We start from the raw sequence: 27793 nt of genomic DNA, 5'->3' as shown, positions 1-27793 counted from the left end.
CCTGTGTGTGGTTGGGGGGGGGGGGATTAGAGGGGTCTGCCCGCCCGCGGGCACCCCAGGACCCCCAGCTTCCCCCTCCCACCGCCATCAGTGAGCCCCGAGGCTCTACCCCGGGTCAGGGGGAGGCACTACCTGTGCCCCCTCCCCTCTTTTTATATCACAGTTTTGCTTAAACACCGGCAAAACAGCCGAGGGGGGTGGGCACTGCACCCCAAGTGTGGGGGGGGGGACCAGCCAGCCCCACTGCTGGGCGCCACTGCTGTGATGAGCTGGGAAGGGCTCAGCGCCCCGTGAGGTGGGGGGGTCGCTACCACAGCACCGCACTGTCCAGGTGGGCAAAGCCGGGGTCCAGGCGCAGCTTCCAGTAGGTGTTGTTGGTCACCCACGACTCCTTCCCGTTGGCATCCGTCAGCCGCCTGGGGATGGGGATGGGGGTGTCACGTCTGGGGTGCCACCAAGACCCCCACCAGCGGGGTGTCCCGTACCCCCTGAGCGCCCCGTGTGCCTCTCTGCCCCACACACTGCCCCCCACTCGGGACCCCCTCCCTGTGCTGCACCTGAAGAAGCGAGCCTGGTGTGTGATGTTGTTCTCCTCCATCACCCGGCGCCGGTCCCGCTGCAGCTGCTCGATCTGGCGCTTCTGGGTCTCGGCTGCCGGCACGTTGCCTTCTTCCAGGTACCTGGGGTGGGGAGGGGGATGACATCTCTGAAATGAGCTGGGCAGACCTCAGCCCTGCCTCACCCCTCCACCCCCAGGGGATGCCGGGGTGCTGCTCACCGCTGGTCGGGGCGCAGGCGGGTGTCGGTGGAGGGCAGGACCCTCCGCAGCTCAGGCGTCAGCTCATTCAGCTCCAGGGCGAACTGGGTGAAGCCGTAGTTCCTCTCATGGTCCCGGGGCATGGGGTCTGCAGGGGGATGGATGGGGTGGGCAGGGAGGGGGGGGTGTCACGCTGCACTGAGCCCCCCGTGGCATCCCCGGGGTTGGGGGTATCATCCCCCCCTGGTCCGTACTGGCTCTCCAGACGCACTGTCCCGGGGCGGGTCCCCGCTGCAGCCCCTCGTGCCACTTGCCGGCCAGGCGCTCCACCACCGTCCCGCTGCGGCTCAGCACCGCGCCCTGCACCTCGTTGGCCCCCGCGCCCCAGTACCGCGCCTGCGGCCACAGCGGGACGGGTGGGGCCGGCGCACGGGGCGGGGACAAGGGGGGGAAGGGGCGGGGCTTTGGGGTGAGGGGCGGGGCCGTGGGGAGAGGGTGTGAGGGTGGGGGGATTTTAGGGGAGGGGTCAGGGGGAAAGGGTGGGGCCTGGTGGGGGGGTGTTATGGGGAAGGGGCGTGGCCAAAGGGAGTGGAGGGTGTGGTTAAAGGGGCGGGGTCGTTGGGGAAGGGGAGGGGCCGTTGGAGGGGGTCTGGGGAGGGGTGAAGCAAAAGGAGATGGGGGTCGTTAAAAGGGGCGTGGCTATGGATGGGTGGAGCCTGAGAGGGCGGGGCCACGGGGAAGGGGGTGGTAACATGATGAGGGGGCGGGGTGTGGAAAGGGGGCGGGGTCTGATGAAGGGGCGGGGCCTGGGGAAGGGGCGGGGGCTGAGGAGTGACAGGGACACATGAATGGGTGGGGGGGTCAAGGGGAGGGGCGTGGTCACGGGCAGGGCGGGGCCGGGGAGGGTGGAGCCACATCAGTCTCCACCTGAGCACATGGGTGATGGGGCGGTGCCAGGACCGGGGGTGGGAGGGGCCTATGGGCTAAGGGGCGGGGCCAGGAGGGGCATCCATGGGGCATGGGGGGTGTGGGGGGCATGGGGGGCGTGGGAGGGGGTCCGCACCTTGCAGAAGGTGATCTTGCAGTGGTAGGAGGCGTCGCGGGTGTTGCGGATCAGCACCTCCCCGTAGTGCTCGATCCAGCGGGGGCCGCTCAGCACGTTGTGGATGCACGTGGTCACCTTGTTCCACTCAAAGTGGTCCCCGGTCCTGCGGGCGACCCGTCCCGATGGGCAGGGTGGTGCCATGGAGGCTGGGGATGGGGTAAGTGGTGGGGGAGGGGGCTCCATACCGGGGCTGGGGGGTCTCACCTGGGCAGCTGCACGTTGACGGTGCCCACGGGGACGATCTCCAGGGACTTGCCCCAGAATTTGTTCTTCCACCTCATGTCTGGGAGGGGGGGGGGTGGGGAGGAGCAGGAGGAGGTGAGACCCCCCCACCCCCCCCCAAAACCCTCTCACATGTCCCCAAACACCCTCCTCAGCACCCACCTTGCCAGAAGACGAAGTTATCAGACTCGGCGTGGCAGGCAGAGATGGGGGGGTGGTGACAGACCTGGAGGGAGGAGGAAGAGGGACATCCCACCGGCCCACCCGGCTCCATCCCCCGCATCCCGGGGCCGGGGCCGGTCCCCACCTGCTCGCTGATGAAGCGGAAGCCGCGGTCGGGCCGCACGCACTCGTAGGTCTCGCCCAGCACGGGGTTGAAGGGTTTGCTGCCCGCCCGGTAGTAGGTGGAGGCGTAGGCGGACACGGCGAAGGCGGCCACGTAGACCTGTCACCGCAGCCACCCCGCCGCTGCCACCGTGCCGGGGGTGGGATGGACCCTCCCCCCCACTCCCACCCACCGTGGGTGGGTTTTCCCCTCGTGATTGTGCACCCCACACTACTGGGGTGGGGGGACCAAGCCCCTCCCCGTGTCCCCACAGCCCCCCATGTGTCCTCACACCTCCTCTGCTCCCCCATGTCCCCTGAGCCCCCCAAATCCTCCAACTCCCCATGTCCCTCTGTGTCCTTAAGCCCACCCATGAGCCCCCCATGTCCCTGGAGCTTCTGTGTCCCTTTTACCCTTCCCAAACCCCCAAGTCCCCCCCAAGGCCCAACACCCCCTCTGCTCCCATGCGTCCCAGCAGCCCCATGTACCCCTGAGCTCCCCCATGTCCCCTGAGCCCCCAAACCCTCCACCTCCCCAAAGCCCTCCATGTCCTCGAGCCCCCCCAACGACCCCCGAGCCCCCCATGTCCCCACAGCTCCCATGTCCCTCACCCCCCGTCTCCCCCCTGCATCCCCCAACACCTCCCACATCCCCCAACACCTCCCGCATCCCCCAACACCCTCAACCTCCCGAAGTCCCTCGTGTCCCAGAGATGCCCGGTGTGTCCCCAGCCGGTGCCTGCCCCCCACCCCCCGGTGCTCCCCCCTCACCAGGCGCTGGCGGGGGTCCCGGGCACGGCTGGCCCGGTCCAGCAGGGCGCTGTATTCCAGCTCCTCGCAGAGCCGCTGCAGCGTGTTGAGGGGCTCGTTGAGCTGCACGGGCAGGGCCACCCGGGACAGGTCCTTCCCCACGCTGCTCCGCAGCAGCCCCCACAGGCTCACGTCCCCTGGGGGCGCGGGGGGGGCGGGCAGGCAGCTCCTCCGCCGCGGGTCCGGTCCCGGCAGCTCCAGCGGTGGCGGCTCTACGGGTATCCCCGGAGCCTCCGCTCCTGCCGGGTACCGGGAGGTGGGATGGAGCCGCTACAGCATCCCCCGTGGTGCCTTCCACCGGTGCCCCCCCCCAGCCCCTCACCTGTACCTGTCGGGGGGCGGCCCGGTCCCCCCGGGTCTGTGGCATCCTCGCAGGCGCTGGTGGTGGCCTCGCTGATGCACGACTCGTCATCCGAGGGCTGGGGAAGGCGCAGGGACCGTCGGCGGCTTCGGGGGTCTCAGGGGTTACCCCACCAGGGATGGGGAGGGTGGGGGGGGTGGCAGGAGGGGATGTACTGGGCAGGGTCCCCCTCGGGGGGATGGGAAGAGAGATGGGCTGGGGGGAGGTGGGAGGCAGGATGGGGAAGGGGTGGCGGGTACCGGTGGGACTGCAGGAAGGAGGGGGGCAGGATGGGGAGGGGGCACAGGTAATACCTGGCCCCCACCGCCGGGTTCAGAGACTGCGGAGACCCCGAGCACCCGGAGCCGGGGGGCTGCGGGGGGCTGCAGGGGATACGCAGGCTGGGGTGGGAGTGGGCACCGGGGGGAGTAGAGGGGCTGGGGGGGACGTGGGGAGCAGGGCGGGTGGCTCCAGGGCTGACTAACGGGCGGATGGAGGGGTGGGACACGGGACAGGGGGAGAGAGAAGAGCTGAGCCCAACAGAACAGCAGCAGGGGGGTCTGCAGAGCTCCCCCCACCCCCCAACAAGACCTCATTGCTGGATGAGCCCCCCACCTCATTCTCCGAGGAGCTGGCAGAGAGGAAGACCTCGCAGGCGTCGAAGAACTCGGTGTGTGAGTCGGCCAGCGACACGATGCTGCGGTTGGAGAGCTGCTGCTCCCGGCCCTTGGCTGGCAGCGCGTCCGGCTGCGGGGACAGCCACGGCCTCAGCGCCCTGCCCCTCGATGGGGGGGGGCCCCTCTTGGACCCCCACCACCCCATCTCAGCTCCCCCTGACCTCATCGGGGTGCAGCGAGGCGAAGGAGTCCAGGGTGGTGTCGGAGGAGACGGAGAGGGAGTGGAAGCGGTGCAGGGCGGCCTGTGGAGGCAGGGGGAGGCTAAGCCAAGGCACAACTCCCCCCACCCCACCCTTACATCTTGTCCCTTTCACCCAGCACAGAGCTGATGGGTGGGTGGGTAGGGGGCATCACCCTGCTGCTGCCCAGGTACCCAGCACCTGGCTGAGACCCTGCAAACTCACTGCACCCACCCGCACCCCAACACAGCATCACCCCCTGCCAGGCCCTGTTCAGGACGCCAAGTTTGGGGGTGGGGGTGGGGGACACACACTCATCCCTGCTCAGTCCCCCACCATCCCTCACCCCGGCGTTGCTGGCACCCCCCGGGTGCGGGGCCGAGCGCCGCCGGTCCAGCGCCTGCCGCATCTCCTCCAGACGGGCCCTCTCAGCCACCAGCGCAGCCACCACGCTGCTGAGCGAGCCGTGCACTGCCAGGAGACACGGGCAGGGGGGGGGTCGGGCTGTGGCACAGCACCCCGGCACCCATCCTGCCCTCGCCATCACCCCCCTGGCAGGGCTCAGCAGCCCCTGCCCCATCCCACCTTTCTGGGCCAGCACCCAGAAGCTCCTCTGCAGCTGGCTGTACTCGGGGGGGAGGCTGAAGGGCAGCTGGCTCTGGGATGGCTCCAGGTAGCGGGAGAGGTTGGGGACGGAGCCGTGCAAGCGGCCGACCTGGGGAGGGGGAAGATGGGGCTCAGGGGGGGTGCCTGGGGGGGGCTCCATCCCGGGGCAGAGGCTGAGCAGCAGCAGAGCCCAGTGGGATGCCGGATCCACCTCACCCTGCCGATCGTATCGTCCTTGGCGAAGCTCTGGGTGCACCATATCTTGGTGGTCCTCCTGGCCTTCTTGGGCCTCTCCGTGGCGGCTGAGGGCTGCTAAGTGAGAGGAGGGGGCTGGAGCCGGACCCTCCCCAGGAAACGGAGGGCGATGCTCAGCCCCTGTGCCCACCAACACCCCGATCACCTGGCTGCCGGAGATGAGGGGAGCCGAGGGGATGCGGTGCAGGGCTTCCAGGCTCTGGAGCATCCCAGTCAGCTCCTGCAGCTTCGCCTGGCACTCTGACAGCTCTGTGACAGGCACAGGGTGACCCCAGTCAGGGAGGGGGGATGAGGCATGCCCCCCCCCCCCCCGCCAGCCCCTGCATCCCCTCCCATCCTGCTCACCGGCCGAGCAGCGCTCCAGCCCCTCGCTGTCCTTCAGCCAGGCGTTCACCTTGTCCCTGGAGCTGGTGAGGGTGGAGAGGGCAGGGGCGCTGCCCAAGGGCAGGATCCGTGTCCATGGGCCCTGCAGCGGGGGGCAAGGGGCACAGAGAGAGCTGCTGTTGGGACCCCCACACCTGGATCCCACCCCGCATCGCCATCCCAAGGTGCCACCCACCTGGGTGTCGGTGGGGGTCCTCCCTGCAGGACCCCCCCTGGGGTAGGGCTCTGGCCTCTCCCCTTGGTGATGGGAGCGGAGGCTGCTCACCCAGCTGGCAAAGAGCTCTGGGGACTTGATCTGTGGGACGGGGGCAAGTTGGGGTGGGGGGACCCAGGTGGGTTGGGGTGGGGGAACCCCAATACCCCCAGGCCTGGCTCCAGCCCCCACCAGCACCTTGAGGTGGTAGATGTTCTCCTCCGTGTCCAAGTCAACCCTCTGCGCCTTCTTGTTGACAGACATGACAGACTGACGGACGTCAATGGCCCCGTGCAGTTTGCCCTTGAGGACCTGGGGGAGACCAGGGACGCCTGTCAGTGGGGAGAACCCCTTCCTCGTGGGGAACCATGGGGGTCTTGCCCACCCTGAGCCCTCAGGGAGACTGCACAGACACAGCTCAGCCCCACACTCACGTCCTGGCGCGTGGTGGCATACTTCAGGGTGCCGTTTTCCAGCACAAAGTACCTCTGTGGACAGAGAGGGACGGTTGTTACGGGGGGAGGGGGATAAAGACCGGTCCCTGCAGCACCCCCAGGGATGGGGGACGGTGCTCAGGACCAGCCAGGGGGCCTGGGGATGGTTCCTGGTGCCAGCTCTGCCCCGGTACCTTGTGCCAGCCCTTCAGGGGCCATTTCCTCTTCTTGAGCAGGTAGCCCTCGTGCCGCTGCGGCTCCTGGCCTGGGCTGCCCTGCGTGCGGGGCTCCTCCACCACCTCCCAGCTCTCTGAGCCCTGCCAGGGATGGGGGTCAGCATGGGGGTCCCTCAGCACCAGGGGTAGACAGGGTGTTCCCTGCTTTGTCCCCACACGGAGACCCTTGGTAGTCCCAGGGGATGGGGCATCCCTGTATCACCCTTCATAAAGGGGGTGAAGCCCCCCCCCCCAGAATGCACACCCAAGCCAGGCTGTGTGACCCACTGGGATCCCAATGAGCCCCCCCTAAGCCTGGAGCCCCCCAACCTGCTGAATGCTGCTGTGCTTGGAAGACACGGTGCTGTTGGAGCGCGACAGGGCCCTTTTTGGAGACGAGGGGTCCTTCTCGTGGCTGCCCATGGTGAAGGGATGGGGCTGGGGGCGGGGGGGGGGGACAGGCCAAGCCCCCCCTCCTGCCCACAGGACTGAGGGGCCAAGCTCAGCCGTCAGAGCCGGAGCCGCTGTGAGGAGGGGACATGGAGTCAGTGAGCCCAGCGTGGGGGCATCTCCCACCCTCACCCCCTTCCCTCGTGGGGTCAAGGGGTGAGGGGGGTCCTCCTGCTCCCCAGAAGCCGGGACTTGGCCTGTGACCCAGAGGCTTCTGAGCGTGACGGAGCCTTGGGCGCACCCAGCCTTATCTCACCTCCCCAGCCCGGCCCTCGCCCGCCGGCCTGGCAGGTCCAGAGTCCGGCCCCGCCGCCCCCGCTCCATCACCCCGCGGCTGGCACAGCGACTGGGATCACCCCCAGGTCATCCCAGCACCCCCAAGCCAGGACACGGGCCCAGCCCAAACCCCGACCTGGCCACACGCACTCCCCCCCCCGCCCCCATCAGGGGTCTTCCCTTTGCTGGTCTCAATTACAGGGAGGGGAAACTGAGGCACAGGGACGTTCCCTGCCAGGGCACCCAGGTGTCCTGTGGGATGGGTGCTGGGATCACCCCGACCGAGCCCCCCCACTGATAACCAGAGCCCCGCACACCCCCGCCCAGAGCGGGGGGCACCCACCGCAGCACGGACACCCCCTGCCCTGCCCTGCCCAGCAGCAAGGGGAGAGCACCCCTGGGTGCTGCCAGGGGGGCAGGATTGACCCCCCCCCCCCTCCTCCCCGCACGGGAGCCGGGCTGTGCCGGTGCCCCCGGGGGTTCGTAGCCGCCCCCTCTGCCCTGGGTGGGGGGTGGGGGGGCACAAAGCCCCCGCCTGCTCCGGGCGGGGTGCGACCCCCGCAGCCCCCTGAGCATCCCCCATCCCCGTGTCCCCCCCGCAGGTGTCACCCCCCCCCTCCCCGGAGCCGCTGCAGCAGGGACCGGCTGGCGGGAGGGAGGAGGATGGAAGGGATGGGGAGGGGGGTGGGCACGGGGCTGGACCCCCCCGCCCCACGCCGGGTCCCCGGTGCTCACCTGGGCGGGCGGCGGGCGGGCAGCCGGGACCGGTCGCATCCTGCCCGGCGGCTGCAGGAAGCGGAACACGGAAGGAGGCGGAGGCACCGGGCCGGAGCCGCTCGGCTCTGCCCCCTGCACCCTGGAGGACCGGAGCCGCCAGCGCCGGGGACCCGCCGGGGACCCCGGGACCATCCCCCCCGGCTGCGCATCCCGAGCCGGACCCACCCGCGGGCGGAGCACGGACAGACCCGGACCGACCCTCCGCACGGGTCTGGGGAGGGCTCCAGCCACGGGACGGTTCCTCTCCCGTACGGGGTGGGGATGGGGGGGATGATCCCAGCCGGGTGGCACCCACCACCCGCCCCCAGCCCACCCCCAGCCCCCAAGGAAAGGGCCCGAGCTCCACCCACGCGGAGCCGGGGTACCCCCGGGATCGGCATCACCCCCCGGGATCAGCATCACCCCCCCAGGATCCTGTCTCTCACCCCCAAAGCCTTGCTTTACCCCCCCCAGCATTTCCCTCACCCACCCCCCAGCTCCAGGGCAGCCCTGGAGCAGCACCCAGCCTCCCCCCATGACACTGAGGGGCTGGAACCCCCCCACCCCACCCACCCCCCAAATCCAAGATGAGACCTCCAGCATCTCCATTACCACTCACTTTAATGGGCAGGACGGGATGGCACAGCCATGGCTCAGGCAGTGGCACAGCATGCTCCCCCCAGCACAGAGGGTGTGGGGGTCTTGGGGCACCCACCATCCTCCCCCGGGCAGCAGCACCACCGGACCCCACCAGCTCTGCCTCCTCCGGCCGATCCCAGCCACCCTCTGCCATTCCCAGGCACCATCGGAGCTGGGAGCAAAGGGAAGGGCCAGGGCTCCCCGAACAGGCTGGTGATGCTGCAGGACCCACAGTCCCACCTCTGGATGCCCACCCAGGTCCAAACCTCCCACCCCCGACCCAACCCACGGCCAGAGAAGAGCCGCCACGGGGACCAGCATCACTGAGCCCCGGAGCTCTGGGCAGGCTGGGGCTCATCCGGGCTCCCTGCCTGCTGCCCGGCCTGCAGCCGGCTGATGTGCTGATCCAGGAGCGCCGTGAGGTGTGCGGAGCCACGCTGGAGCAGGGAGGACGTTTGGGAGGGCAAGAGGGCCAGAGCACCCACTGTCTGGCCCTGGGTGGTCTCCAGCGAGGGCAGCTTGGCGAAGTTCTCCACTCCCTGCCTGCTCAGGATGGTGTCGTCGATGCAGGCGCCTGGGAGGGAGGAGCAGAGGTGGGGGGACGGGAGATGAGGGGCTTTTTGTCTCCCCCAGGCACCCGAGGAAGGGCTTGGTCCTGCACACAGCTCCCCCACCCCTCACCATCCATCCCCTCGTTTCAACAGGCACAGCAGCCATCCCAGATCCCGTTATCCCGAGGGAGCACCGCTCCCCAGCACCGGAGCGGAGCCCCGAGCCCGGTGCCGGCAGCTGGGGGGGCAGGGGAGGCTCTCACCCAGGAGGTTGACCTGTGGCACCCCCTTCAGCACCCGCAGCATCTCCTTCGCCCTGGCTTCCCGGCTCACCAGCAGGATGTTGCGCGACACGAAGAGGGGCAGGAGGTTCCTGTACTTGGACTCGGACAGCACGGGGCGGATAATCTGGCAAGAGACGGCTCTCAAGAGGGGCAAGCAGGGCTGCGTGGGGGTTGCTCTTCACCCATCCCATCTCCCCTCTGCCTCCCCTGCCACAAGCCGGCCAGGCTCAGCCCCGGCAGCTCCTGGTCCTCACCTCGTTGAGGACGAACTTGACCTGGATGTTGTGCTTCCTGAGGTACTGCCTCAGCAGCACCACGTCCTCGTCGGGCATGGAGTTGTAGTGGCAGACGGCGATCATCCTGCTGCTCCGCAGCACCTCTGCCACCTGCCGCCGCAGCAGCCGGGCGTAGCCGTTGTCCTGAAGGGCGGGAGCAGCGGTGGGCTGTGGGGAAGGGGCAAACCGGCCCCTCACCCCTGAGCCGGCGTCGGGTGCCTCGGTGCTGCCACACAGCGGGGCTCACCCGGCTTCCAGCCCCGGGACTCCCAGCTGGGGCAGCCCAGGGGGATGAGAAGGGGAGGCAACACCCCTCTACACACACACACACACACACCCCCCGAGGTCTGTATCTCCCTGGGGTGAGGAGGGGGCTCACAAACCGCCCCCCCCAAAGGTCTGTATTCCCCCAGGGTGAGGAGGGGGCTCACAAACCACCCCCCCCAAGAGGTCTGTACCCCCCCCGGGGTGAAGAGGGGGCTCACAAACCGCCCCCCCCCCCCCACGAGGTCTGTATCTCCCCGGGTTGAGGAGGGGGCTCACAAACCGCCCCCCCCCGAGGTCTGTATCCCTCCGGGGTGAGGAGGGGGCTCACAAACCGCCCCCCCCCCCCCGAGGTCTGTATCCCCCCGGGGTGAGGAGGGGGCTCACAACCCCCCCCCCGAGGTCTGTATCCCCCCGGGGTGAGGAGGGGGCTCACAAACCTCCCCCCCCCCGAGGTCCGTACCCCCCCCCGGGGTGAGGAGGGGGCTCACAAACCGCCCCCCACCCCCGAGGTCTGTACCCCCCCGGGGTGAGGAGGGGGCTCACAAACCGCCCCCCCCCCCACGAGGTCCGTACCCCCCAGGGTGAGGAGGGGGCTCACAAACCGCCCCCCCCCCCCCCCCCGAGGTCTGTATCCCCCCGGGGTGAGGAGGGGGCTCACAAACCGCCCCCCCACGAGGTCCGTACCCTCCCGGGGTGAGGAGGGGGCTCACAAACCGCCCCCCCCCCGAGGTCTGTATCCCCCCGGGGTGAGGAGGGGGCTCACAAACCGCCCCCCCCCCGAGGTCAGTACCCCCCCAGGATGAGGAGGGGGCTCACAAACCGCCGCCCCCCCCCCCCAACCCCGGGGCCGGCCGCGGTATTTTACCTCTTCGTGCTTCTCCTTCCTGGGGCCCAGGCAGTGCGGGGGGACGGCCGGCCGCGGGGCCACGTACTCGGTGACGGCCATGAGCTTCTGGCGCTGGAAGTGCATGGCCTTCCAGTGCCGGGTGACCGCCTTGGAGCCGCGGCGGACGGGCTGCAGCGCGGGCAGCCAGCCTGCGGGGGGAGACAGGGAGAGGGCACACGGGCAGCGCGGGGCGCCCAGGCCCCGGCGGAGCGGGACAGGAGCCGCGAGGGTAAGGCCGGGCCCTCGCACGCCGTCCCGCCCCAGCCCCGCCGGGCTGCCGGCCCCGCCGAGCCGCCGCTCCGCTCACCCCGGGACCACGGCGCCACCCCGCTCAGCGCCGCCATCTTCGCCGCGCAAAGGCTGGCGGGAAGGAGGAGGACTGCGGGCGCGCATGCGCGGGGAGGACGAGGGAGGCCCCGCCCCGCCCGTCTCCTAGCAACGGGCACGCTGCGGCCTACGCGCCGGCCTCAGTAACACCCCCAACCCGCAGACCCACCCCCCCCGCCCCATGGTCCCCGACGGGCCCGGCGTGTCTCTGCCCCACTTGGGGGTCCCAGCGCGGATCCCCTCCAGCTCGGCGGAGGCCTCACTGCCCGCCCCCGCCCGGTGCCTGCCCCCCATCGCCTCAGCACCCTTCCCCCCGCTGGCAGCGGGGGGGCCGGCACAGCCCCCACGGCACAGCCGCCCGGGCGCCCCAGGAGGGGGCAAGGACACGGGCCGCCTCCCTGCTGTGGCCAGGCAGGGGGATACCCCGCTCGGGGGTGAGTTATTGGCGGCCTGATTATGTGTCAGGCCAGGGGGGTACGGAGAGGGGGCACGGGGGGGGCTGGCTCCTGCTGCCCCAGCCCCCTCACTCTGGGTTTCCCCACAGCCCACGAGCAGACATCCCCCGGGGTGACCCTCACCGGCAGCCTCATCGCCGCGAGGAGCCTGCCTCTGCTGGCGGATCCCCTGCACCCCCGGAGCCGGTGAGAACCTGCCCCAGCCCGGCTGGCGGGGAGGGGTCTCTGGGCACAGAGGGCACAGCGAGCATCCCCCTTTCTCTAGGTCCACGGAACTGCCATCCTCATCCTCAAGTGTCTGCTTGGACCAGGAGGACATCGGTGCTATCGGGAGGCTCCAGAGCCTGCGGGAGATTCGCAGCCTCCACCTGCAGCAGGTACGACACTCCGGCAGCTGCGGGGGCAGCAGGGACCAGCACCGGTTCTGCAGGTGAAGGCCTCTTCGGGGGGGACCACAGACACCCCCCAGTGCTGCTGCTGAGCTGTGCCAGAGGGGCTGGCAGCATGACAGTACCACGGATGGGATGGCATCAGCCATCTGGTGCTTCTCAACTCCCTATGAGGGGCCTGAGGCTCCTCCCTGCACCCTGCCCGGCTCCCCACACCCCCACAGCCCCACACCCCTCCCTGTACAGCATCCGTGGCCATTGGTGGGACATCACCTTGGCTCTGTGAGGCTGGAGCAAGCCCAGGGTGCTCCCAAACTCTGATGTTTTCGTGCAGTGGGAAAACGTGTCACTTTGTGGTTTAGTTTGGGGTTTGTTTGCTGCTTTTTTTTTTTTTCCAGAACAAAATCAAGAAGATGGAGAACCTGGGCTGCTCTCCCAACCTGCGGTACGGGCACCTCCTGCCCCCAGAGAGACTGTTTTCCATGGCCAGAGGAGAGCAGGGCTCTCTCCTGCCCTTGGTGGAGCCGAGTTGCAGCCCCTGACAGCCCCGTGCCGCTGGCCCTGACCCTGGGGGGTGTGGTGTCCCCCCACCTCACCCCACTGCCCTCCCTGTGCCCTGCAGCTTCCTCTCCCTGGCTGGAAACCACATCCACAGAGTGGAGAACCTGCTGCCCCTGCGGCACCTGCGTGTCCTGGACTTGTCCCACAACCAGATCCAGGCCCTGGACCCAGGTGGGAGGCAGGAACGGGGCTGGATGTGACCTGGCTCTGCCCAAGAGCTGCCTCGGGTGCCAGGGTCGTTGGTTTTGGGGTCCCACCTGCACGGCCCAGGGTGACACCGGAGGAGCCCTGTGCCCAGGTCTGCCCTGTCCCTTCCAGGTGTCTGCTTCCACCTCGTGTCCTGCTTTGGCAGAACATTTCAGCTGCTCAGGTGAAATCTGGGGGATTTCAGCCCCCCTCATGGCAAAGCTGCTCCAGCCCTGACAACCCCTCCTGGCCAGCTCCTCCTGAGGGTGATTTTTGGCAGGAGAGGGAGGGGCAGAGGGATAGTGTCTCCCTCTCATTCTCTGTAGTGTGGCTGCTGTGGCACCAGGCCCTCTGCTTGCAGACAGGAGAGAGGGAACAGTGAGGGTCTGGGGAGGGGAACCCTCCCTGCCCTGCTTTCACAGGAGGTGTGTGCAATTATGCATTCCCTCCCTGCCTCAGTTTCCCCAGCTGGGAGGGGAGAGACTGCTTCCTGCAGCAGGGCTGTCGCCTCGGGAGTGGGTGAAGAGCCATGGGAGGTGGAGGGTGCAGGGATTTGGTGTGTGGGGGCCTCAGGTCTGGTCTCACCTTCCCACCTTCCCTTTGTTCCCCTCAGACGAGCTGCCCCGCAGCCTCCGTCACCTTGACCTGACGGGGAACGAATGCACCCACCAGCATGGATACAGGTGGGTCAGGGGCTGGCAGCCCCCCCAAACCACACAGACCCCCTCAGCGGGCTACACACCAGCCCCAAAAATCAAACACAGCCTGACCCCCCCCTTCCCAAACCCCCGAAACCCAAATCCCTGCCCTCCACCCAGCCCAGGCTGTGGGATGGGCTGTGTGAAGCGGTGCTGGGGAGGGGGTGCTGGGGGGAGGATTTGGTGTCACCCCAACCTGCTCCCAGCCCTGAGGTGATGCTGTGGGGTGGGGGGGGAACATCTGCTCTCCCTTTGGTGCTTGCAGAGAGCTGGTGGTGGGAGCCCTGCCCCACCTCCTGGAGCTGGATGCCCAGCAAGTCTGTGGCAACCTGGGGGAGGAAGAGGAGGAAGAAAGCTCTCCCAGCAGTGAGGATGAAGATGCTGAGCTGCTCTCTGAGCTGAGCGGCCCTTTTACCACAGGCAGAGGTGCCCAAACCAAGCAGGACGCGTGTCATGCTCGGGGTTAAGCAGCCCCAGCCTGTCCCCAGGGGTGACAGGAGCGGTGGGGAGCTCGGCTGGGGGCATCAGGTCTCCTGTAACCCTCCTTCCCTCTCTCCCCAGCAGATTTCTTTGTGGATTTACACCAGGAGCTGGCCGGGCGCTCACGGTGGAGGCGGAGGGAGGCCCTGGATGACCACCAGACCCGTCTGGAAGAGCTGGAGGAGCTGCGGGAGCATCGGGATCTGCTGCTGCCTCCAGCACCGCCCAGCCCAGGCAGGGAGGGAGCTGCCTGCCCCACGGTCCCAGACCCCAATGGGCCCCATCCCCAAAAGAAGCCAGGGCTGCAGCTGCCACCCCTGCCAGGGCCCGGTGAGCAGCCCCAGCGAGCTCCAGGCAGGAGCCAGCCCCAGAGCAAAGCTCCAGAGGAGAAGACTCGCCCCAAAGGAGCAAGAAACAGGCAGTTCCCCCAAACACCCCAGGCTGGGATGGCACCACACAGCTCAGATTAAAGCCTCTTTATTCCTCTGCCAGCCTGGTCTGCCATGGAGCCCCCAGCCTCACAGCCAGCCCCAGAGGGGCCAAGCACGGGCAGCTCTGCCCCACAGTGGGCTTAAGACCCACGGGGCTGTGAGGGGGACTCCAAACCCCGCTCCATGTCACTCTCCTTCTCCCTGCGCTCAGGTTTCAGGCCACAGCCACCTCTCAAAAAGGAACCGGGGTGAGTTAGGGGGCTGGAAGCTCCGTTCCCCCAGGCAGGGCTGGAGATTCGAGCTGTTCAGGTTTCCTTATCCAGGAGCAAAGCCAGAGTGGGGGGGAGGGACACACAGGGACTGAGCCCACCCACCTGCGTGGAGTTTATGTGTAAAACTTCATCTCTGCCTGCACGCAGTCGAAGAAGAGGTCAGCCAGCTCTTCTGGGCGGGGGGCCACCGTCCCCCCCAGCAGCGCGTTGATCCCCTCCAGGCCCTGCTTCTCCAGGGCCCCCAGTGCTTCCAGGAGTTTGCGGCCCCGCTCCTGGCAGTGTCAGGGGAAGGAGGAGAGCTGAGACCGGGCACCCATGGGGAATTCAACTGCCCCCCCCCACATCACCCCAGGGGCAGCGGTGGCTGGGGAAGGGTCTGTGGTACCTCGTCCCTCTCCATCAGCTCCAGCGCAGCCTGGTGCCGGCGGTAGAGCTCGTGTCGCCGATCGACCGTCCTCTGGAACCGCGGGATCTGCTTGGCAGGGTCATCTTGGAAGGTGGGAGACCTCACCTGTGGCACGGGCTTGAGACCGGCCACGAAGATGAAGGGCTTGAAGACGGACCTGACAGAGAACAGCACCGCGGACTCAGGACCGGCCGAGCACGGGGACGGATGCTGCTCCCCAGGGATGCTCGTCCCCATCGCCCCTGAGGCAGAGCTGTCCCTCCCGGCGCCCTCACCTCGAGGGGTCAGGGGTGGCTGTGAAGAAGTGGACGCAGGGCAGGGCAGGGTCCCGGGGCAGCACGGACACCATGCTGCCCGCTGTGCGGAACCCCTCCGAGTCCACACAGATCCCGCTGGCCTTATCCCGCAGCACAGCCATGAGCGTCTCCGCCGTGATGCCACCTGGCAGGCGAGGCGCAGCCACGTCACCTCCAGCTCCTCAGAGAGCGTGGAGGTGGGGTTGAGCCACGGGTGGTCGCCCCCATGTCCCCCCTGTCCCCATCCCCACCTGCGTGCTGCCGCAGCATCTCCTTGCCGGCGCGGTAGCGGGCCTTGGCGGCTTCCATCCGGGCAGGCTGGTGTGTCAGGGAGAAGACGTCGGCGAAGCTGAACTCACCATCCCCGCTCCACCAGCCCTGGCTCCGGGCTCGCTGCCGCAGCCCCGCGTGCTCGGCCGTGATCTCGCTCCCGATGCTGAGCTGGTTGGAAATGTTGCGGCTGCCCTCTGCAAACGTCAAAGCAGAGAGGTCAGGCCCCGGGGTGCCAGGCTCCCCATCCTCCCAGTACAACCAGCACGCCTTCACCTTGGATCTGCTGGGCTGCCCAGTACCGGCCGGCTGTCTCCAGCACCCAGGCCTCGGTGCGGTCAGCCAGCAGGAAGGTGTTGTGGTAGATGAAGGGTACCGGCTCCTCCTTGCAGCTCCCTCCTTGGCCGTAGCGCTCCAGCAAGGCCACGATCACCTCCAGAGCCTCCCGGGCAGAGCTGCCCCTCTCCAAACCCAGCCTAGCGTGCCGGCAGCACCCCATCGGCTGGCTGCAGGGCACGGCGTGGGGCAGCAGGCAGGGGACACACACACACAGGGGACAGTCCTCACCTCACCAGGTCCATCCCCAGCAGTGCCTCATCCTCCCCCACAGGCTCCCGGGTCCAGACGCCCTCGTTACCCACACAGACCCCATGTTCGTTGGCACCCATCTCTGCACCCCACAGCCAGGCGGGACGGCTCAGCACCACCGCGTGGGTCCTCTCCACCTGCTCGATCTCCACGTAGGTGCACTGTGGTGGTGGTGGGAGGTGTGGGGGGATGGCACAGAGGTGGGCTGAGGCCTGGCGCACTCAGTGCACCGTCCTCCCGCAGCCAGCCTGGCCCCCAGCTTGGTCTCACCTGGACTTTGTCCCCGGGACGGTGGATGGCGGCGGGGACGTGGACGATCTCCTGCACCTCGTGGCGCGGGCGGTCGGCGTTCTTGCCGAAGATGACGGCGGGCGCCGCGGTGTGTGGCGGCAGCGCCACGAAGCAGTCGCAGCACGAGGGGGTGGGATCCTGCCCCGCCATCCTAAACCGGGGGGAGGGGATGGGGTGGGGGGCACCGAGGGGGATGTCACACCCTTGCCCCTAGAGTCCCTTTGGGTCTGGCAGAGGTGAGGATGCTGGGGGCCATGGGAGGGGGTGGCTGGGGGATGGCGTGGTCCCTGCACCTGGGGGATATCAGGGACCCCACGCAGGGGTGGCACCTCCTGCCGCAGCTCAGCACAGACCGGAGACCTCCGCCCGCACAGCCCCAGTAACCGGAGCCCCTGTACCAGCCCCGGATCCCGGGAATCCCCTTCCTGGGTACGAGCCCCCTTCCCGGGACCCGCCGACCCCACGCACCTGCCGCTGCTTCCGCGGGGCCGCCGCCGCCTGGTCCCGCCCCGCCGCCCGGTCCCGGCCCGCCCCGTCCGGGCGACGGCGGCGCCCCGTGGCCGGAGGTCGCACGGCGGCAGCGAGCGAGGGCGGCCACCGGTACCGGAACCCCCTGGGGTACCAGACCCCAAAGGAACCCGTGGGCGGGGGTCCCGGTTCGTGTCCCCCGCATGGGACAGGGACGGGGCACCCAGGGACGAGCCGTGGGGGGGTCCCGTGGGGCAGAGATCCCGTGGGCAGCACCCTGCGGGGGTGGTACCCCCGTGGGTATCACCCCCATGGGCAGCCACCCTGCGTGGGTAATACCCTCCGTGGGCAGCACCCCTCGTGGGTGATACCCCCGCGGGCAGCACCCTGCGTAATATCCCCCGTGGGCAGCACCCTGTGCAGGTAATACCCTCGTGGGCAGCACCCCCGTGGGCAGCACCCTGCGTGGGTAATATCCCCCGTGGGCAGCACCCCGCGTAGGTAGTACCCCCATGGGCAGCACCCTTTGTGGGTTGTAGCCCCCCCCCCCCCCCCATGGGCAGCACCCTATGCGGGTACTACACCCGTGGGCAGCACCCGGCGTGGGCAGTGTCCCCAGTGGGCAGCACCCCGCGTGGGCAGCGCCCTGCGCGGCACGCCCGCCCCGCGGTATGCAGGCAGACCTGCCGGGCAGCACCCTGCCCGTGGGGGGGGACCCTGGGCGCCCGCCCGGCGCATCCCGGCCTCCGAGGCTGGGCCAAAGGGGTGCAGGATGCAGCCCTACCTGGGGGGGGCTCAGCTGGTCCTCACTCGGGGTCACTCACCCACCCACCCACCCACCCATCCCCACGCTCCCCGCATCCCCATCCCGAGCAGCCCCAGAGGCAGGAGGACAGGGTTGGGGGGGGGGTGGGTGGGATGCCGGGGTCCCCCGGCAGAGGTGGGTGGGTCGGGGTGCTGGGGTCTCCCGGCAGAGGTGAGTGAGTGGGGGTCGGGGTGCCGGGGTCTCCTGGCAGAAGTGAGTGGGTGGGGGTCGGGGTGCCGGGGTCTCCTGGCAGAGGTGGGTGGGGGTCGGGGTGCCGGGGTCTCCTGGCAGAGGTGAGTGGGTGGGGGTCGGGGTGCTGGGGTCTCCTGGCAGAGGTGGGTGGGGGTCGGGGTGCCGGGGTCTCCTGGCAGAGGTGAGTGGGTGGGGGTCGGGGTGCTGGGGTCTCCTGGCAGAGGTGGGTGGGGGTCGGGGTGCCAGGGTCTCCTGGCAGAGGTAGGTGGGTGGGTGGGGGTCGGGGTGCCGGGATCCCCTGGCAGAGAAGGAGCCGGAGAGCCGGGGGGTGGAAAACACGCGGCGTTTATTCCAGTACAAAACCCAACCCCACAGCCCTGCAGCCTCTTCACAGCACAAACAATCCCCTCCCGGGGCGGGGAGGGGGGGGGGAGAAAGAGGGAGGGATGCTCCCCTCGCCCCCCGCCCCAGCACACCTCGGGCCACCCCGTTCTTGGGGGTTCCCCGCTCCCCTTCATCCCCCGCAGCCATCTGCCCCCCACTCCGCCCGGGGCTCGGTGCGGGGTGTGTGTGGTGGTGGGGGGGGGGACGCCCGGGGCCCCGGCTGGGCCGGTTCCTCCCTGCCCCGGGGGAGGCGGCTCGGGGGTGGGAGACGCGGCGGTTCGGGGCGCGGGGCCGGGATCCCCACGCCGCAGCAGGCTGGACTGGTTTCGGCGGGTGGGAGCCGGCCTCCGTCCTTCCCCACCCGGTTTTACAGCCTTCATTGCCCCATCGCGGCAGGCAGAGCCCCGGGGGGGGGGGTGCGGGGGCTGAGCACACCTGGGGCTCCTCCTCGCAGCCCCCCAGCTCCGAGCCTGGGAGGGGAGGGGGTGGGGTGGGGGGGCAGCTCGGTGGGGTTGTGTCACTGTGGGACCCCCACCCTGCTGGGTGCTTGCCACCCTTGGGGTGCCCCAGGTGCAGCCCCCCCCCCTCACCCAGCCTTAAACCTGCCCCGGTTGGCTGCAGCGTGGGGGTCCCCGAGGTGCTCCGGAGCCCCCCCCCAGCCGCTGCCGATGGGTCACCGGCACAAAGCGGCGGCATCCTGGGGAGGGTCCCGAGCTGCCCCCTCCCGGGGTCCCTTCGGGAGGTGAAATCCCACCCAAGGGGGGAGTTTTGTGCTGGAAAAGGCGCCTGCCGGACTCGGGGACCGTCCTTCGAGAGCTGCGGGCAGCCCGGGTCACCCGAGTCCTGCGGAGGGACAGGGACAGTGGGGGCCGTGCCGGGGCTGGGGACGCGTCACTGGGGACCCCTCCCAGCGAGACTTCACCTCGTGCTGGGTTTCTCCGGCCCCACAGCTCGTCCCCGGCCCCAGGGGGTGGTGGGGCTGCCCCTGGTGCACCGATGGGGATGGGGATGGGACCCTGCGAGGGGTCCTACCCCCCCCCACAACACTCACACCCCCACCGCCCGACATCCATGAGGCCCGTGGCCACGGCTTTGGCCCCAGACGTCCACTCTGCCCAAGTGGCAAAGCCTGGCTTCACCTTAATAAAATAATAATAATAATTAATAATATTAATTAATAATTAATAATAATAATAAAACCATCAAAACTGAAGGCATCGGGGTGCCCTCTGGGCACGGACCCCACTCGACTTCACCTCCACTCCTTCCCCCCCCCCCCCTCCCCCCCAAGACCTCAGGGTGCTCTGAGCCCAGGCAGCCCCCACAGCCCCCAGCACGGACCCCAAGAACCCCCAGGATGGGACCATGCTGGGAGATTGCCCCCCCCACCCCCCCGCACCATTCTTCCCCCTCCCCAGATTCCCAACTGGTGTGAACTGGTGCCAGCTGTGGGGAACCCTAGATACCCCGACAACCCTGTGAGCCCCAGCACACCCAGCCCCAGCGCTGTCCCCCAGACACCCCCCACCCAGGTCCCAGGTTCAGCATCTCCTTCCGTGTCCGAGGCGTTCTGCCAAAATTGGGGGGATAAGACCCAAAAGGTCCAACAATCCAGTTTTGGGGACTGCCATCCAGGGGAGAAGGACAGATATGGGGTCCTCTGGGGAAAGGGAGATGGCCCTGAGGGAGGAAAGATGGGGGGTCCACTGTGGGGGATGCCCTGGGGTGTCCCCAGGAGATACAGGGACCTGGGAAGGGACAGCTAAAGGCTCCCCGGGGGGACAGGCAGCATGCACGGGGGGACAAGCAGAGGTCCCCTGGAGAGACGGGATCCCGGGGAGGGACGGCTACGGGGCCACAGTGGGACAGGCAGCATGCACGGGGTGGGATTGGGGAGGGTCCCCTGGAGATATGGGGTCCCCGAGGAACCTGTAGCATGCATGGGGAGCTGGCTGCAGCCCCCAGTGGGGTCCCCCAGCAGGACAAGCAGCATGCCATGGGGGTGTGGGGGGTGTGTGTGGGGGATTCCCACCCCTACCCAGTCCCGGGGTCCCCAGGGAGGGACAGCCACGGGGCGCCGGGGGGGGGGGGAGAGGCGGGGGTCTCGGGGCGGCGGGCAGCGCGGCCTTGCCAGGCCGGAGGAATGTGGCCGCCCCGGCTTTCCCGGGGCCGCGGCCGCCCCATGTGCTTCCCGCCCGAGGCCGCGGCGGTGGGTGTGGGAAAGCTGCAGGTGTGCGCTTGGGCAACCGCCCGCCGCCGCGCCACGCGCCCGCCGCAGCCCCCAGACCCCCGCAGCCCCCCCCTCCCCTCCCCCTGGCTCACATTCAAGCAGGACTTCTATTCATCGACTGGTTTTCCTTCCTTTACCCCCCCTTGAACACACACACACACCCCCCACACACCCCCAGTTTAGCTTGAATTTGGGCTGAAAAAAGGGTTCATACCCCCCAACCCCCCAGCCAAAGTGGGGCTCTGGGGGTGTGGGACCCCCGCCAGCCCAGCATCCCCAGGCTTTGGGTACCCCTTGAGCCTCTGCGTGCCCCCTCTGAGGGTCCCCAAAACCTCACGGGTGGTGAAAGAGTAGGGCTGGCATGGGGGGTGTGTGTGGGGGGCTGAACCCGGGATAGTGATGGGTTGTGGGGGGGAACATGGGGAGGGGGCCAGGGGGCTGCAGCCACCCTCCCCGAGCGAAGGCTCCCGGGTTTCTCCTCTCTCCCTTTCTCCTTCCTCCCCTTTGGGCCGAACGTGCCCGGGCAGCGCCTGCTCCTTCGGCTCCCACTGATGTTCCTCCCAAACAGCCCCGCGCCTGCCAGCGGCCTCCGGAGAGGGAGAGAAGATTTGGGAAGCTGGGGGAGGATGGGGAATGGGGGGGTGGTGGGGGTGGGGGTGGTGGGAGGGTGGTGAGGGGAGAACTGGGGTGGGAGAGGGGGAGCGGGACAAGTGAAACCGCCGTGGGGCAGCTCCAGCGCTCCCCATCCGGCACCCCCGCAGCGGGGGACGGGGCTGCGCCACCAGTGGGTGCGTGGGTGTCGCGGGTGTGCGTCCCCCTCCCCAAATCGCCACCACTTAGGAGAACAAGGTGCCAGCCCTGCATCCATCCATCCTCCCCTCCCAATACCCCAACACCCTTCAGAGACCGGCCCCGAAGGGTCCTCCCAAGCTTCTCCCCACCTCCATCCACGTCCCCCACCCACCCCGGGCCTCCTTCCCCCCGGCTCAGTTTGTGGGGGCGGCGTTACCCCCCTCAGCCTCCCTCTTGCCTCCCTTGCCGGCTGACGGATCCCCGGCGCCTTTGACCTCGTGTTCTCCCCCGTCCTTGCCCCCGTCGTGCGTCTTCATGTGCTTCCCCAGGTGGTCGCTGCGCATGAAGACGCGGCCGCAGACGGGGCAGGCGAATTTCTTGGCTCCCGTGTGGGTCTGGAGGTGCCTCTGGAGCTCGTCGGAGCGGGTGAAGCGCTTGCCGCAGAAGAGCCAGTTGCAGACGAAGGGGCGGTCGCCGCTGTGCCAGCGCAGGTGGGCTTTGAGGTGGGAGGTCTTGGCGTACGCCTTCCCGCAGCCGGGGATGTGGCAGTTGTGTAGGTGTTTGCGTTTCACCCCCTCCGGGCAGGGACCCCCCCTTTCCGCCTCCTGGCAGTTGGGGCAGCGACACGCCGCTTGCCCCCCGCCCCGTGGAACGGCTCGGCGGGCGCTTTTCGGCCGCCCACCGCCCTCTGCTTCGGGACCACGGGGTTCTGGGGGTCCCTCCAGCGCCTTCGCCCCCTCCGGTCCCAGGAGGTGCTGGGTAGGGGGGGGCAGTAGGTGGGTGGGGGGAGCGCAGAGCTGATGCTCCCCAGCTCCGTACCCTCCCAGGGTGGGCGGCAAGCCGGGGTGCCCCGGTACCTGCAGCCCCCCACCCTGCCCGGGGGGCAGCTCCATCCAGCTGGCTCCGGCGTGGAGATCCCACCAGTTGACGCCTCCTTCCTCACCGGTGGGCCCGGGATGGGGGGGTCGAAACCAGGGCTCGTAGGGATGCGCCATGTCCGCGGCGGCCGGCAGCAGCTTGGCGTAGGCACCGGGAGCGGCGGGGCCGTCAGTGGGCAGCTCTAACCGCGCTGGGCCATGGGGCTCGTAGGTACCGGGGGCGGCGAAGCCGGAGGCGTCGGGACCCGCCAGCGGCAGCTCCGGGGGGGGTAACGGGGAGGAGAAGTCGGTGGCAGCCGCCGCGGCGGCGGCGCCGTGGGGCTGGAAGGGCTGCAGGGGCTGCAGGTCCAGGTGGGTCGGGGAGCGGGGTGCGTCGGAGGGCTGGGTCCCCAGGGAGCCGCAGACCGCCGTGAGCATTGCCGAGCGGCGCGGGGCGGCGGCACAGACAGACCTGCAGGGCCAAGGGGGGGGTTTGGGGGGGTGGGGAGAGGGGAGAGAAGAGCTGTGAGAAGAACAGGGGGGGGCCACACCAGTGACGCCAATTCCTGTCCCACACCATCACGGTAGTGCTGTAGTAAAGGTGACAGTGTCCCCAGCACCCCACCACCCGGAATTTCGGGGACACCCCTGCCCCACCAAGGGGGTTTCTCTGCTCCACAGCCTGGTGGTGGCACCAGGACGGTGGCACCAGGTGGGGAGTCACCCCTTGGCACCCATCCCTGGACCCTGTGCCACATGCAGAGGGGTCAGTGCCTAGTTCTGAAGCCCGAAGCAGCTGCCAGCATCTGCCCTGTCACCTCCCTGACTGTGTCACTCCAGCGCAGCTGGGGTCCCCAAGGGGACAGGAGCGGGGTCCCCAAGGGGACAGGAGCGGGGTCCCCAAGCCGTGTCTCAATCACAGGGGGACACGGCACCCACACAACCATCCTGGTTCACGGCACCCCAGCCAAGCTGGGCAACCATCACCCCATCTCTGCCCCCACCCCAAGCCCCCTGGCCCAGCTGGGGGGCTGCCAGGGGGACTCCGAACAGGTTGGGGGGCAGGGGATGCAGCCCGGGCTGTTCAGCAGCAGGCTGGGGGAGTGGAGCTGGCTGTGGGGAGGCAGCAGAGCCCCGGGGCCCAGCCACCGGCAGCCCTTTGAAGCCGGGATCCAGGCTGCCTTGGCCTGCGGTCCCAGACCCCCGGGGCACCCGCTGCACCCCCAGACCCCCGGGCACCTTCTGCCTCCCCGGCAGGGCGGCCGTGACTCACCAGGAGCTGTGCAAACCCCACTGGGGACGGGCCCCACCCCGGTGTCGAAATCCACCTGCCGCCACCGGCTCCCGCCCCCCGACTTCCCACCGGCACTGCAGGGGGTGGGGGAGGGTGGCTGAGACCCCCACACACACCCCATCCCCACAGACCCCACTGTCTCCTCCCACGCTGCCACCCCGGCTCCCCGCCACCCCCAGCCCGTGTGGGACAGATCCCTAGGGAGACACCCAGGGTGCTGAAGCTTTTGGGGTGGGGGGTTCACCTGTGCAAAGAGGCTGGACCCCCAGAGCCCCCCCAAACTCCAGCACTAATCCCAGGGCAGGGAGGGGTCCCCAATGCTGAGACCCCCCCCAGCTGCCTGGAGACGCTGTTTTCCCCTGTCAGGCAGTGGCAGAGAGGGTGGGGGGACCCCAAGGAGAGGGGCAGGAGCTGGGGGTGCCAAAACCCCCCCACTGGGACCCACCTCCACCTGTGACACCGACACATGTGGGGGTTCGGCCTTGAGCTGGTGCCAGAGTGGCTGTGGGTGCAATGAGCCCCCCCAGGGCTGGCAGCCTGAGCAGGTTTTGGGGTGCTGCTCCCCTGGGGGGGCTCAGCTCTGTCCGCTCCCAACCTGGGGGGTTGGCACCGATTTTGGGGCCAGCCCCTGGGGTCTGTCCCTGCCTTCTGGGGGTGCCAGTGGGGTAGGTGACAGTGCTGGTCCCCAGCGGGGTCCTGAGACCCCCCCCCCAGCACCCTGTGGGTGCCAGAGTGGGGCACAGCCACAAAGCCCCGTGGCGATGGCTCTTTGTGGGACAACAGGGTGGCAGCCTGTGCCACACAGCCCCCTCTGGATTTGGGGACAGAGAGGACCAGGCAAGCACATCTCCAGCCCCCCAACCCAACGGGAGGAGAAGGAAGGGGACCCTCTGTGGGGTCCCACACAAGTCCCACCCACCACAGACCCGGCACAGCCACACCACGGTGAGCTCCAGGCAGCGATGGCCACAGGTCTCCCACTCCCACTCCTCACCATCCACTCAGGGGGGTCCCACCGAGACCCAGCTCCTGATCCATGACCCCACCACGCACATCAAGACCCACAGCCAGGTCAGCTGCAGCTGCACCCGGTCCAGCTCCAAGGACAGGGAATGGGGATGAGCCCTGGGTTGGAGCCGGGGGAGGGGGGGTGAGAGGGACACCCCCACCCGTGGCCCTGCCCTGCCCGGCTGCCCCAGCCACGCGCGAAGATTCCCGGGGCGTTTTTCCATCCGGGAGTGACGACAAAACTCCCCAAGGGCCCCCAGCGTCCCCCCTCCCTGGCGGGGCTCGACGACGCGTTGGCCATTTCACCGCAGGGAAACTGAGGCACCGGCGAGTGATGCGTCCCCCGTGAGTCACGGTCCAGGCTGGGCAGAGGCGGCTCTGCCCGTCTCCCAGCCCCAGCCGGTGCCTCGCCCCGCGGCGAGGCTGAGCCGGCAGCGCTGCCCCCAGCCCGCAGCCCCGGCTCCTGCCCGGCCGGGCTCGGGGAGCCCCGACGGGTGCCTCGGGAACGCCGGTGGGGGCCGGCACAGGAGGGGTTTGGGGTGATGCTGAGGGTTTTGGGGAGATGCCGAGGGGTTTTTTTTTGGGGTGGGTACCGCAGGTTTTTGGGGTGGGTACGGCGGGTTTTGGGGGAGATGCCGCCGCGCTCAGCCCAGCGCCCAGCCCACAGCAGCGCTCCGGAGCGAAACTCCCCGGGGCTTTGTTGGGGGGGGAGGGAGGGAAGGGGCGACGGGACAGCGCCGGTCGAGGCGCGGAGAGGAGGCGTGGGGGTAGGAGAGGGGGTGGGAAGCCCGCCCAGCCTCCCGTCCCGCACCCCTCGTACCGCAGCTTGGCACCGGGAAGCAGCGGGGGTGTGTGAGGGGGGAGGGGAAGGGGGGTCCCGGCCCCGTGGGAGGGGGGGATGGGGCCAGGGCGTCGCGGGAGACGAAGGGGCCGGGAGCCTCGGGGCTCGGTGGCCAGTGGACGCGGCGAGGCGGCAAGCAAAGACTTGCCGGGGCTGGGCTGGGCTGGGCTGGGGCGGCGGGGCCGCCGGTAGCCCGTTCCCAGCCGCCGAAACACCGGCTGGGGATGGAGGGGGTGTGCGTGGGGTGGGGGGTGGTCCCCACCGGGGTTCCCCGCCGCTTTCCCCCCCCTCCCCTCCCCTCCCCTCCGCACCGGCCGTCGGGGCAGCACCGCGGGGGTACGTACGGGTCTAGCGGCAGCGAGCTCCCGGCGGCTCCGTCCGCATCGGCGTGGCGCGGGCGCTGTGCTCCCCAGGGGACCCCGAGGGACCCACACGGCTCCCCAGGGATGGGGCACCCACTGGGCCGGGCGAGCAGGAATGGCTGGGTCCCAGCCCCGACTCCCGGTTCTTCCCTCCTCCTCCTCCCCACCGCCCCAGCTCCACCCTCTCCCCGGCCCAGGTGATTTTAACCCTTGGAGGCAGAGCCCCAGCCCCGCCGCTTGACAGCAGCCTGGTCCCGGTCCCAGGATCCGGCGCATGAAAGCGGAGGGAGGGGACGGGAAGTTCGCAGCAGACACCGCAAACAGGGGGGTAATTAAAGAAGAAAGAAACAACCGCCTCCCTCCCGCGCCCGTGGCCGCCCTCCTCCTCCTGTCGCCCTCCTGCCAAACACCCCCCCCCAACCTCCACACACACTCCCCGGGGACCCCCCGGCATCCCACCGAGCCCAGCCGGTGTGTCCCATCCATCCCCCCCCTCCCTGCCCGGGGGTGGCACACAGAAGGTGGTCGTTTGCTCCTGTTCCCCCGGGGGTGTCACCTGTCCCGGTGGGGGATGGATGGGGGGATAGGTGACCCTCCCCCTCCCCCTGTTTCCCCCCGGGGTAAATGGGATGGGGGTGGGCGCAGGGAATGTGATTCTGGGGCAGAGCTGGGTGTGCAATGGGAGGGAGCAGGATGCTGGTGGCAGGACCCACCGTGACCCAGTTGGATTCGGGGCACCCAAAAAAAAAAGGGTCTGAGAGGTCCCAGCTGAGCCTGTCCCCCCCCCTCAGCCATGGGGTTGTCCGACCCTCCTGGCTCCCTTCTCCCCACCAGCGAGGCCGCCCGCACACAGGGTGCTGGGAGGGAGCTGCCAGGCTCTGGCAATGCCACAGCCAGAGCTGCCACTTCATCATCCTGGCGTCGTGTCCCCATTTCCACTGCCAACCTCCCCAGGCTGGCGTGGGGGCCGGCTGCTGGGAGCCACAACCCCGCGGGGACCCTCACAGCCCGGGAGGAAGCCCACCCCACTCCAAAGCCCACGGGGCAAGGTTCCAGTCCCTCTGCGGAGCTGGGATGTCGGCCGGTAGCACCTCAGGCTCTCCCGGCCGAGCCCATCTCCCCGGCGCGTGGGAGCCCATCTCCCCGGCGCGCTTGCCAAGCGCCCGGCCGGGCGGAGGGCGCGGGGAACTCCTTCGCCCAGGGGAAAACTCTCCTGGTTTTCATCATCCCAGGGATGGCTCTGCCACCGCCGCCGAAACGCGGCTGCCTGTGGCGTGAGCCTGGCCCCGTGGTTCGGGTTGGATGCCAGGATGGGGGACACTGGGATGGGGAACCTGGGATGGGGACCCCGGGATGGGGACCCTGGGGTGGGGACCCTGGGATGGGGACCCTGGGGTAGGTACCCCGGGATGGGAACCCCAGGATGGGGACCCCGGGATGGGGACCCTGGGATAGGGACCCTGGGATGGGAATCCCAGGATGGGTACCCTGGGATAGGGATCCTGGGATGGGAACCCCAGGATGGGGACCCCGGGATGGGGACCCTGGGATAGGGACCCTGGGATGGGAACCCCGGGATGGACACCCTGGGATAGGGACCCTGAGATGGGCAGGGGTAGCACAGGCAGCAGAGCAACCTGCAATGTGGGGCTGGGTGATGGTGGTGGACACGTTCTCTGGTGCCCAAGTGCTCTGAGGGACACATGGGGAACACAAGAGGAACACGGGGGGACCCCAGCCCCAGGGTCTCCCCATCTCTCCTCCCCTGCACTTGTCCAGAAGGTGCTGGGGGCTGTTCCCATGCTGGAGTGGTGGGCGGGGGGGGGATGCTCAAGCTTGGAGACACCCAAGCGCTGTTTGGGCCGGGGTGGTGGCTCAGGGCTGCCCAGGTGCCTCCCAGGCTCCGTATGGTGGCTGCCAGCAGCTCTCCAGGGCAGGGAACGCTCTGCAGACGTCGCCCGTAGAGCTCCGGGCACTGGCGGGACCCCCGTCCTCATCGGGGTCACCACAGGGAGCAGGGACCCC

The 27793-nt window shown here is 69.2% G+C and overlaps 5 protein-coding genes across 7 annotated transcripts; 1 reads left to right on the top strand and 4 right to left on the bottom strand.

The window, feature by feature from the left end:
- Positions 1–11: 11 nt before the first annotated feature.
- On the bottom strand, positions 12–6924 carry OSBPL7 (oxysterol binding protein like 7; the record flags this gene model as incomplete). The annotated part of the gene is made up of 22 exons (XM_084275709.1): positions 12–416; positions 558–680; positions 779–905; positions 1012–1153; positions 1821–1965; positions 2067–2145; positions 2247–2310; positions 2392–2529; positions 3180–3457; positions 3541–3637; positions 4174–4305; positions 4397–4477; positions 4761–4885; positions 5000–5129; positions 5237–5329; positions 5421–5524; positions 5621–5741; positions 5835–5954; positions 6051–6164; positions 6287–6340; positions 6481–6603; positions 6832–6924. 22 exons carry the CDS (start codon positions 6922–6924, stop codon positions 308–310), a joined length of 2592 nt encoding a protein of 863 aa, XP_084131835.1. The 3' UTR covers positions 12–307.
- Positions 6925–8587: 1663 nt separating this feature from the next.
- On the bottom strand, positions 8588–11240 carry MRPL10 (mitochondrial ribosomal protein L10). Its single transcript, XM_084275708.1, has 5 exons — positions 11193–11240; positions 10865–11034; positions 9712–9876; positions 9437–9581; positions 8588–9196 (listed from the first exon to the last, which is right to left on the bottom strand). Exons 1-5 carry the CDS (start codon positions 11227–11229, stop codon positions 8943–8945), a joined length of 771 nt encoding a protein of 256 aa, XP_084131834.1. The 5' UTR covers positions 11230–11240; the 3' UTR covers positions 8588–8942.
- Positions 11241–11767: 527 nt separating this feature from the next.
- LRRC46 (leucine rich repeat containing 46) lies at positions 11768–14451 on the top strand (the record flags this gene model as incomplete). The annotated part of the gene is made up of 7 exons (XM_084275360.1): positions 11768–11853; positions 11933–12044; positions 12455–12501; positions 12679–12788; positions 13417–13486; positions 13767–13927; positions 14066–14451. Coding segments are annotated over 7 exons (972 nt in total), but the record flags the coding sequence as incomplete, so codon positions are not given.
- On the bottom strand, positions 14443–17038 carry SCRN2 (secernin 2). Of its 3 annotated transcripts, none has more exons than XM_084275704.1 (9): positions 17004–17038; positions 16515–16686; positions 16224–16405; positions 15933–16132; positions 15638–15853; positions 15366–15531; positions 15070–15247; positions 14787–14956; positions 14443–14700 (listed from the first exon to the last, which is right to left on the bottom strand). In XM_084275704.1, the coding sequence occupies exons 2-8, from the start codon at positions 16683–16685 to the stop codon at positions 14798–14800; spliced, it is 1272 nt and encodes a 423-aa protein (XP_084131830.1). In that variant the 5' UTR covers position 16686; positions 17004–17038; the 3' UTR covers positions 14443–14700; positions 14787–14797. The 3 variants fall into 3 exon arrangements, with proteins under 3 accessions (XP_084131830.1, XP_084131831.1, XP_084131829.1); XM_084275705.1 differs by having other exon boundaries at positions 14443–14643; XM_084275703.1 differs by having other exon boundaries at positions 14443–14956.
- A 4562-nt stretch (positions 17039–21600) lies between these two features.
- On the bottom strand, positions 21601–22701 carry SP6 (Sp6 transcription factor; the record flags this gene model as incomplete). Its single annotated transcript, XM_084275706.1, has 1 exon — positions 21601–22701. The coding sequence occupies one exon, from the start codon at positions 22699–22701 to the stop codon at positions 21601–21603; it is 1101 nt and encodes a 366-aa protein (XP_084131832.1).
- Between the last annotated feature and the right edge of the window lie 5092 nt (positions 22702–27793).

The sequence above is a fragment of the Gallinula chloropus genome, assembly GCF_964237585.1.
Source record: "Gallinula chloropus genome assembly, chromosome: 26".
Classification (NCBI taxonomy): Eukaryota; Metazoa; Chordata; class Aves; order Gruiformes; family Rallidae; genus Gallinula; species Gallinula chloropus.
The sequence above is the reverse complement of the archived record's forward strand: the minus strand, read 5'-3'. Positions and strand labels throughout refer to the sequence as shown.